The sequence below is a fragment of the Ranitomeya imitator genome, chromosome 7 (assembly GCF_032444005.1).
Source record: "Ranitomeya imitator isolate aRanImi1 chromosome 7, aRanImi1.pri, whole genome shotgun sequence".
In the NCBI taxonomy this organism is placed as follows: Eukaryota; Metazoa; Chordata; class Amphibia; order Anura; family Dendrobatidae; genus Ranitomeya; species Ranitomeya imitator.
Window position 1 is genome coordinate 65,364,923 of NC_091288.1, and position 11,730 is coordinate 65,376,652.

The 11,730-nt window shown below is 37.9% G+C and overlaps 1 protein-coding gene across 1 annotated transcript in view; it reads left to right on the forward strand.

Moving 5' to 3' along the window:
- The window catches only part of ABCA12 (ATP binding cassette subfamily A member 12), a 253,565-nt gene that overhangs the window by 85,814 nt on the left and 156,021 nt on the right, over positions 1-11,730 (forward strand). Inside the window, exons 7-11 of the mRNA XM_069735561.1 lie at positions 6,958-7,079; positions 7,233-7,336; positions 8,220-8,317; positions 8,761-8,875; positions 10,051-10,168. Coding sequence (XP_069591662.1) covers positions 6,958-7,079; positions 7,233-7,336; positions 8,220-8,317; positions 8,761-8,875; positions 10,051-10,168 — 557 coding nt within the window. The remainder of the gene's footprint in view (positions 1-6,957; positions 7,080-7,232; positions 7,337-8,219; positions 8,318-8,760; positions 8,876-10,050; positions 10,169-11,730) is intronic.

Genomic DNA, 11,730 nt, shown 5'->3' on the forward strand with positions numbered 1-11,730 from the left:
AGGCCAGAAGTCTTGTTCTAGATGGAAGACACTGTTACGCGTGTACTGTAGGACATGAAGAATGGATGGGTGAGCAGCGGGAACCAGAAGCTGCAGGAGTGAGGTGAGTATTGGGTTTTATTTTTTACATGTTACATTTATTATCCTCTGTGGTTTACAAAGAACCCAGAGCATAACAGTGAGCATTCGATTCACGGAGAAGAACTTAGCTGTTAATCATATTTTCTGGTAAAACCCATCGATTCTATGCAACTAGTAAAATGGTTATAATCTATCAGGAAAAGACAACAAATCTTAAAATATAAGAATATCTAAAATTGGCTTTAAGAATGCAGATGACACTACTCATATATTACTCATGTATTGTGCCCGTTTTTACAAGCTTTCTTAAAGGGATTATTCATTTTTGAAAATCTACTTGAGACTTACTGAACATGTTGTTGTAGTCTATTAGCAATCAAGGTTCTTCTGTCCTTTTCATCAGCTCCGTACTGTTGCTGAGCTGCAATATTTATCCTGGTTGCCTCAGTAATAATGTAAATCAATACAAATACGATAATGACATAGCACTAAGTATAAAAACTTTACCGACAACTTTTTCTAATATGAGCCAAGATTAAAATATTAAGTTGCAAGCAGCAATTTCTTGTCATCTATGGACAATGCATGGAGTGGAGGCAGGGTTGAAAACCATCTAAAATTTCCTGGATACCCCGTGCAAATAGGTCACTTTTTCCTCTGTCAATAAAAAACATTCGATGCAAACATTTTTTTTAAGCTGAAGAAACTTGTACTGATTATTAAGACTGTAATTATCATCATTTTACAGTTCACAGAGAATGCCGCTAATGGCTTCATATCAGAAGTACGAGCTTCAGAGATACGCATCACTTAGAATCTTAATGATTTATTATGGCTTTTCAATGTGTCAGTAAAAAAATGTCTGTGATTTTTGTGATAAGCTGTACAAAAAAAATTAAAAAGTGAACTGTTCACCTTGAACTAACAAATAATATACACTGTACTCCCTGAAAATAATAATATACACTGTACCCACTGACAAGAATAATAATTTATACTGTACCCACTGAAAATAATATACACTGTACCCACTGAAAATAATATACTCTGTACCCATTAAAAAGAAAAATAATATACAATGTTCCCACTGAAAATAATAATATATACTGTACCCACAGAAAAGAATAATAATATACACTGTACCTACTGAAAATAATATACACTGTACCCATTAAAAAGAAAAATAATATACAATGTACCCACTGAAAATAATAATATACACTGTTCCCCATGAAAAGAATAATAATATACACTGTACCCCATGAATAGAATAATAATATACACTGTACCCCATGAAAAGAATAATAATATACACTGTACCCACTGAAAAGAATAATAATATACACTTTATCCACTGAAAAGAATAATAGTATACACTATACCCCCTGAAAAGAATAATAATATACACTGTGCCCGTGAAAACAATAATAATATACAGTGTACCCCATGAAAAAATAATAATATACACTGTGCCCCATGAAAATTATAACATACACTGTGACCCACTGACAAGAATAATAATACGCAGTGCCCCTGGAAAGAATAATAATATATGTTTTATTCCCTGGAAAGAATAAAAATATACACTGTACCCCCGAAAAGAATAATATGCACTAAATGAATAATAATCTAAACTGTGCCTCCTGAAATATATAATATTGTAGACCATGCCCCTTTCATTAAACACTAATGTCCTGAAATTATTAATTATGTCCAATATGCCCCTGAATAAATAATAACGTACCCTGTGCAATCTGACAATACTCATCCTTTGACAGTTCTTGTACTGTCTTCCATCTACGCAGGTCTGGCCACTTCTGGCCAGGCCTGGCTACTACAGAACATCGCAGGTGTCAGGATGATATGTTGGTGGTACATGTATGCCAACGGGAACGCTGCATGAAACCAAGGGATCACTTGAACTTGACAGTGGCAGGTATTTCAATTGTATCTGTACCCTAAGATCGGCAATACAATTGAATTCACCGAAAAGCTGGTCAGAATCTCTCTACTGTTCAGCTCCCAGAACGAGCTAATAGTTTAGCAAATGGTAAGAACCGACACAAACAGAATGGATCCCATCCCTGGTCTTGTACTGGACACAAGACTTGGTAAAGTTCAACCTGCAGTCAGGTACAGTCACAGTCAGATGAGGACAACCAACACAAGGTCAATATGTTACAATAAAGGTTCTACTTTGGACAGTTTCCAGTTTGGTCATTTATTGGTTTAAATATAATAATAATGCGAATGCCGTAATTTTTTTCTTTGGAGAAATTTGTGGGTCCTTTCGGGAAACATTACCAATCTCAATTATGAGCCATTTCTGTGATCTGTAACAATAATTTTTATGGTTCAGGGCCATTCGCACAATAGACAATTGAATTGTTGTAGAAAGCAAGGTGTCTATCTTGCGTAGCTTGCTGTCTGTACTGGAACCATTAAGAAACTTGTCTTCCACACAAACCAATACTCTTTTGCCATAACTGTTAAGCTATTAATCCACTTGTCTCTCAATACATTGGTCATGGCCAAACAAGAATGTAAGGGCTGACATCAATGCAGATGTCACAGAACATAGCTAAGGCTGGTGGCTGGTTTGGCCAGATTCCAGGCCAGGAGCCGGCACACGTTTTTTACCCTTCAAAGAAAATATTGTTCTATTTTTAGGTAGAACCTAAACACTGTTGAGAGTACAAGCTATTAGAGGTTTTCTGTAGTAGTTTATTAAAGGGAACCTGTCACGTCCTACAATCCGTCTGCTCTGTGGACAACATGAAAGAGAGAAGGAGAAGCTGAGGAGAATGGAATGTAGGCTTATTGGATAAGATTCAGTACAACTTCAATATTGTATTAATTGCAATACCTGGTGTTTGCATGTATATGAGTCCAGTGGGAAATACTACTAGTAATTTAGAGCTACAGTAGATGTGAACAGGTCTACACCCCCCCCCCCCTATTAAATGCAAGTTTTTTTGTCATGTAAAATCATATCAAGAAGAATCATTTCAGAATTTTTTTAACCTTTAAGGTCACCCATTATCTGTACAAATCAATTGAAAAACAAACTGAACTTTTTAGGGTGGAAAGAGAAAAGTAAAGAACTAAAACAATGTGGTTGTGTTAGTATGCACACCCTAAAACCAATACTTTATTGAAATAGCCTTTGGATTTATGACAGCATTCAGTCTTTTTGGGTAGGAGTCTATAAATATAGCACATTTAGAATTGGCAATCTTTGCCCTCTCTATTTTGCAGTAGTGCTACAAATCTGCCAAATTGCGAGGGCATCTCCTGGGTACAGTGCCCTCTTAAGGTCAACCCACAGATTTTCAACTGAATTCAGGCCTGAGCTGTCATTGAGCCATTCCAAAAGGTTAATCTTTTTTTGTCTGACACATTCTTTTGTTAATTTGGAGGTATGCTTAGGGTTGTGGTTGTTGTTTTGAAATGTGAAATTGCTCTTCATCTTCAGCTTTTTGCAGAGACCTGACGGTTTTGTTGCAAAAATGACTGATATTTGGAACTGTTTATAATTTTCTCCACCTTGAGTAAAGCCCCAATTCCAGCTGCTGAAAAACAGCCCTAAAGCATAAATGCTGCCTCCACCATGCTTCACTGTAGCTAGGGTGTTCTTTTGGTGATGCACAGTGTGCCAAACATACCTTTTGGAATCATGGCTATATGGGATTAATCAGAATTACTGTAATTGACGGCAATTGTGTACTGACTACTATTTAACATGAGTTTAAATGTGATTGGCTAAGGGCGCAATCAGACGGCTGTATAATTCGAGTGAAGATCGGAATGCAATGCTCAGCCTTACCAGGAGTTCTCCTGACCAAAGCGTGACAGCTACATGTATTTCTATGCAGCAGCCACATTTGGGTCGGTAGAGATTCCGGACAGTCCGAGGATAGCATTCTGATCTCCGTCCGATTTATACGGCCGTCCGACTGAACCCTATTTCAGAACACAACCACATCCCCAATTATAACCACATTATTATAGTTTTGTTATTCTTATAATCCACCTCAGAATATTCCAGTTTGTTTCTCAATGTATTTGTACAGATTATGGGTAATATTAAAGTTGGAGAAAGTTCTGAAATTATTCCTTTTGGTATGATTTTAAAAACATGACAAAAACCTGACGTTTTATCAAGGGTGCGTAGACTTTTTTTTCATCCATTGTATATCTCTGTATGCACAGTCATATAGGAAAGACTGGTAATGACTGAACTTATATGCCTAAAAAATACGAGGGATTTCAATTAAAATGAACGTTTTAATTAAACTTTTCCAACAAAAATGTATATAAATCTCATCAGCTCCTCCTGCTCTATAACACTTGGTATGAAGATCAGATCCCATTTTCTATATGACAGGTTCCCTCTATTTATATCTTTATAATAGCAGGGTATGCATTAATTACAGAAGCAAAATGACCCTGCCCTACCTGTAAACACACGTTTCACCAAGTGTGTCCCACACAGACTATTAATATCTACCATGTTTGCTGAACCATGGAAAGAGCCTTTCATTTTTCTTGCCTAGTATGGGAATAGTCATAAAACCACATCAATTACTTATCTATTAGCGCTCATTTCTTGATGTACTGGTAAATAATGATTACAAGTCATTCATTTTTAGTATCTACTAGCTGAAGAGCCCGGCGTTGCCTGGGCATAGTAAATATCTGTGGTTAGTTATAGCACCTCACTTCTCTTATTTTCCCATCAGGCCTCTCATTTAGCACCTGACTTCTCTCATTTTCCCATCACACCTCTAATTTTCCCCCTCACATCTCTCATTTTCTCCCTCACATCTCTCATTTTCTCCCTCACACCTCTCATTTTCCCCCCTCCTCTCATTCCTCCCTCACTCCTCTCATTCCCCCTAACACTTGTCATTTCGACCTCACATCTGTCATTTTCCGATCACTCCACTATTTTCCCTCACTCCTCTCATTTTGCACTCACACTTTTTCATTTTCACCTCACACCTCTCATTTTCACCTCACACCTCTCATTTTCACCTCACACCTCTCATTTCCCCTCAGTATATACATGTTTGTCATCTCCCTTATATATAGTATACACCTGTATGTCATCTACTGTATACAGTATACACCTGTACAGTATGTCATCTCCCCTGTATATAGTATATACCTGTATGTCATCTCCCCTGTAAAGAGTATATACCTGCTGTATGTCATCTCCTCCTGTATATTGTATACACCTATGTGTCATCTCCTCCTGTATATAGTATATACCTGTATGTCATCTCTTCTGTATATAGTATACACCTGTATGTCATCTCCTCCTATATATAGTATATACCTGTATGTCATCTCCTGTATATAGTATATACCTGTATGTCATCTCCCCTGTATATAGTATATACCTGCTGTATGTCATCTCCTCCTGTATATACTTATGTGTCATCTCCTCTTTTATATAGTATATACCTGTATGTCATCTCCCCTGTAAATAGTATATACCTGCTGTATGTCATCTCTTCTGTATATAGTATATACCTGTATGTCATCTCCTGTATGTAATATATACCTGTATGTCATCTCCCCTGTATATAATATGTACCTGTATAACATCTCCTCCTGTATTAGACCACGTTCACATGTTATTTGGTCAGTATTTTTACCCCGTATTTGTAAGCTAAATTGGCAGCCTGATAAATCCCCAGCCAACAGGAAGCCCTCCCCCCTGGCAGTATATATTAGCTCACACATACACATAATAGACAGGTCATGTGACTGACAGCTGCCGGATTTCCTATATGGTACATTTGTTGCTCTTGTAGTTTGTCTGCTTATTTATAAGATTTTTTATTTTTGAAGGATAATACCAGACTTGTGTGTGTTTTAGGGCAAGTTTCATTTGTCAAGTTGTGTGTGTTGAGTTGCATGTGGCAACATGCATGTAGCGACTTTTGTGAGATGAGTTTTGTGTGGCGACATGCCTGTAGCAACTTTGTGTGTCGAGTTGCATGTGACAGGTTAATGTAGCAAGTTGTGTGCAGCAAGTTTTGCGCATGGCGAGTTTTATGTGTGGTGCGTTTTGAGTAGGTACAAGCTTTGTGTGAGGCAACTTTTGCATGTGTTGCAACTTTTGTGCATGTGGCAATTTTTCCGCGTGTGCAAGTTTTGCCTGTGGCGAGTTTTCCATGAGGTGAGTTTTGCACGTGTGGCGAGTTTTGCGTGAGCCTAGTTTTGCATGTGGCGAATTTTGCGCGTTGCGAGTTTTGAGTGATAACTTTTGTGTTTCGACTTTTATGTGGCGAGGTTGGTGTATGTGTGGTGAAATGTGTGCTGAGGGTGATATGTGTTCAAGCACGTGGTAGTGTGTGGCGCATTTTGTGTGTGTGTTCATATCCCCGTGTGTGGTGAGTATCCCATGTCAGGGTCCCACCTTAGCAACTGTACGGTATATACTCTTTGGCGCCATCGCTCTCATTCTTTAAGTCCCCCTTGTTCACATCTGGCAGCTGTCAATTTGCCTCCAACACTTTTCCTTTCACTTTTTCCCCATTATGTAGATAGGGGCAAAATTGTTTGGTGAATTGGAAAGCGCGGGGTTAAAATTTCGCCTCACAACATAGCCTATGACGCTCTCGGGGTCCAGACGTGTGACTGTGCAAAATTTTGTGGCTGTAGCTGCGACGGTGCAGATGCCAATCTCGGACATACACACATATATACACACATTCAGCTTTATATTTTAGATTTTGCTTCTTCTCGTGCTCATTGACAAAAGAATGACGTGTCCGGGGAAGTTCGATCTGAATGCATCGAATTGTACAATTCATCTATCATGTTTCCAAATATGTTATTTTATTTTCTTATTCATTTTTCAAGGCGAGTGGCTCAAATTTCTTCACGACATTACACATAATCGCAACGCAGATAGAAAATGTGCAGAGTAACACGGCGCTTTGGAATATTTTGCTAATGTTGCCAGAATGGATCAAGAATCCAAGGTAAGAAAGGTTCTATTGATTTATTAGGGTTTGTTCGCATGTTTTTTAGCGTTTTTGCTTGCATTTTTGCAATATTAATATTACTGTGGATGGGACTATATAGTTTGCTTGTTGGCTGTTACCATGAATACGGTGTGTTTCTATTTCTTATAGTTTAATATATGAAGGAGAATTTCATCTACTGTTCCCAGAAATCAGTTCAGAACTGGCAGATTTACAGTCCTGTGTAAAGTACATAGTGAAAACCATAAATGGAGGTAAGAATTGAATTGTTCATACTGTAATACATGTATTAATGGTGTGTACCTTGTTGAAATGATGCACTGCTAACAAGGAATAAGTGTCTTATTAATAACTTTTAGAAGGCAGGGTCCAAAATATGAAACATTGAATTCAAATTGACCTTCCTTCGGGTGGTGTCCATCCTCGTAGTAGAAATATACTATGCCGCCATTCAGATCAATGCAAAGTTTGAAAATTGATCAAAGTGTTCAATATTACAGATTATAAAGATCTGAACCAGAGACCAGCTCTTCTGTAGGAGACGTTAGATATCCAGATATATTAGTACTCTTGGTGTCACTTGTGGTTACATGTCTTCAATGGTTTTTGAAATTTAAAACGTCCATAATGGTCTGCTTATTAAAGGGAATCTGTTAGGAGGTTTTTGCTTTTAAATCTGAGGATAGCATGAGGTAGGGGGTGAGACACTGAATTTAAGAATGTGTCACTTATTAGGCTGTGTACTGTTGATCCCATGCAATGAATGTTTTATCATCTGGAGATTATCAATGCCCAGCCAAGCTCTCTTGTGCCAAATTGTTTAACCACGCCTCCTCCTCTGATAAGCAGATCACTGTCAATAGACAATATACACAGGAAGCTGTGGTTGGGCCGTGGAAGCTTTCTGAGCTCTGCTACAAGCTACAACTAAAACCTCTGAGTCTGTCACAACTGCTGCGCCCAGTAAACTAAGTGATACATCGCCAGATTCAGGGTCAACTTTCCTACATCATGCTGCTCTCAGATAAGGTAGCAAAAACTCAATGACAGATTCCCTTTGATATATTTTTGGTGTTATTATGCTATTTCTTTAGAATAGATGTCATTTTTAATGTGTGATTTCTATGTGTAATGCAGTGCAGAACCGGTCATCTACAAATAATCCACTCGGAATCTTGGAGATTGTTTTAGACCAAAACATGAATGACATGAAATCCTGTATTTCCACGTTTAAGGTAATAATCCTACAATAGTTATCCTGGTCCTCTATTATACCAACAGAATTGTAGGAAAATATTATCTGAGTTGTGGAAGGTGAAGTTCCTGGTCCTGCTAGCTACCATGTGCCGTATATATCACTGGTGTCTTCTTGTGACATAAGGGTCCCTAGGCACCTCTCAGTTACTTCTGCACCCTGTATAGCTAAGACTTTCCACATAAAGACAGAAGAATATGATGAGGAAAAAGAGGGTAAAATGGTAAAGGAAGAAGGCCAATCAGTCATATATTGTGTCATATACATTTGCTATCAGAGTTTCTACGTAGCTCTAGCCATGCCTACATGGTTGACTTTTTACCCTTGGTTGTAATTAGTGATCAGTGACAATACTACGTCACACCTCTCATCACATAGTTATTATAATGATGTATTTATACATGGTGTTACTTCCACCCGCAGAGAGTGCCCTGTGGATTGAGTGGGTCTAGTCAGTGCTGGCTGGAGATGGAACAAACATTGGAAAAAATCTACTGGTTGATGTCATCTCTGTCGAACAAAACCTCCAGTAATGTCTGTAAGTCAAGCTTAAGGTTATTAGTCAACAATGCCGTATATTTACATATGGCGTAAGGTTGGAATTCCAGCTTCACTTGCATTCAAGGTATTTCGAGTGATTATATCTGAGAACATACAAATTCCAAGCACAGAGCACTCTATTTCACATGTTATTCTGTCCTTCAAGGCAGAACCTGAGTTATTTCAATACTTCATGTATTCCTCTAGATCAGTGGTCCCCAACATTTCTCACCTTGAGAGCCACATTCAGCTCAGAGAGGGTCGCGAGCCACATTAAGAGCCGCCTCTGAATAGTAACATCCAGCTCCCACCTACCCCACATTAGTGACAACCAGAGCCCACATTGCCAGTATCATGAAAGACAAATCACAGAATACCACCGCAGCAGTATACTTCCAGGACTTCCCACCCTACCCTCATTCGGTATTCTTCCACCACACTATCACATGCAGTCTCCACCACCTCCTCTATCTGGAGTTACCATCCTATCAGCAGAGTACCATACTTAATTAATCTCTCCAAACCCAAGACAAGAATATGTGTATGCAGATTAGCTCTTCTGTGAGGGCTACTCACAAAGGTCACTATTTGGACACCTGCTCTTCATAGCTGTTTGTTAGACCTTGTGCTAATGCATAAAGTTATCAGAAAGCCACAAGGCACACATCATAGGCCTACGAGCCACGTGTCGATCCCGACCCAAAGGTTTGGGATCCCTACTCTAGATCATAGATCGTATACAAAGAATTGACAATAGTATTCATACTTTAAAATGTTGAGATGGCATTTGACACAGTTTTTGTTCTGGGTGGTATCCATTTTCTGCAGGAAAAAAACGCTGCAAAAAACCCTGCAGACTGAGGATTCCCAAATTTTTGGTTCCCAAAGATATTTCCCACCACTAGAGACTACGTCCCTCAGGATCAAGTCTACATTTGATCAATTCTATCAAGCAGGGAGAGATAGTAATATCTAATGAATGATATCTAGTTATGAGTAATGAGGACGCCCATCGTATTTGCTTTAGGCTAAAGCTGATTAGGGACCTGTAATAGACCCAGACCTGTTGTGCTCTACATGTTTTTACCCTTAATCTTTACAGGGATTTTTTTTTTACCTGCAATGTCCTATAATTTAGTTAATACTGACGTATTTTATTTGGTCTACCTTCAGGTGAATTTAATGGTGTGAACATCACTTGTAATGGTACAATCAACCTCGATATATTTCTTCAGTCTGTGTTGGATGTAGTGAAGGAGATTAGTAACAATTCATCAGATGCTATAATAAGGTGAGCACTTTAATATATCTGGTCCAATCTTACTGGTATTAAGACATTATGCATTATACAAACTTTTAAATGTAACACGCTTTTGGGATTCTTTGAAAGTTTGGAAAAATTTAATTTCCTTTCCTCGCTTTCATTTTTTGTCCTCTCCTTCCTACTTCCAAGATACAGAACTTTTTTATTTTTATTTTTTGCAAAGCAACACGATGGCTTGTTTTTACTGGATGAATTGTAGTTATGAATGATACCATCCATTTTATCATGAGATATACTAGAAAATGAGGGGAAAAAATGTAAAATGTGGCTAAACTGCAAAGACAAACACCCCTCAATTCCACAATTGTTTTTTGGGTATTGTTTTTTTAGAAGTTCAAAATGGCAGAATTGCATTTTCTTGTCAACTCACCACCTCAAAAATAGCATAAAAGGTGATAAAAAAAATATAAATGAATGCATGTCAAAATGGTACCATTGTAAACTCCAGCTCTACTTTGCAAAGCAAATTCTACAATTTGACACATCATAGCATAGTTTAAGCAGCTAAAAAAAATCATAAGTCCTAGAATGTGGAAAAACAAATCAGGATTATTTTTTACATTATCAAAACGATAAAATATATAACAAAAATCTAAATTCTGTTTTGAGAAAGGAGGATCCAGGAATATGGCGGTCCCATCACGAGAAAGAGAATTGGAAATGAGAGTAATGAACTGGTTTTCCTACAAAAAAAGATAAATATTAAAAACAATTAAAACACAATGCATGGCGGCTCCATAACAGCCTTCTTCAGGTGTCTAGGTTATGTCTATGGTAGCACCTGAAGAAGGCTGTTATTCAGCTGAAACGTGTTCTGTTTTTAATGTACCGTTACCGTATATTAGTATTAGCACATTATACAAGTAGTCTGCAAATGCTTGTCGGTCGTATGTACCGTATATCTCCGGGGTAATGACAGCTATTGTTGGGACATGTCCTGAATGCTGTACTTATATTATTTTGGTATTAGGACACTACATAGTACAAAGTGATGCAAAAGAATTTTGTCACATGGCAGGTGAAAGAAGCTTTATTTTCTGAGTGATATTAAGATTTTCCTGTTAATCTTGAAGAATGAGAATGGACAGGTTTTTCCAGACTTGTATTTGTCAAACATATAGTACAGGCTATAAATATACAGAGTTACACAGGAAACCACAGCATGACAGCATGTCCCAGTGTTACTATAAGTCATACTGTCATGCATGTGATGTCCCCAATGTGAAGTTAATTTTATAAATGATCAGTCCATAAGCTTAAAAAAAAATCACTTTCGTTTATCATAATTTGCCCACATAAAGGCCTATACACATTGTGACAATTAACATTGCTTGAATTGTTATATCTTTGTAACAACTATTTAGTAGTGATGAGCGAGTATACTCGTTGCTCGGGTTTTCCCGAGCACGCTTGGTTGGTCTCCGAGTATTTGTGCTGCTCAGAGATTTAGTTTTCCTTGCCGCAGCTGCATGATTTGCAGCTACTAGACAGCTTGATTACATGTGGGGATTCCCTAGCAACCAGGCAGC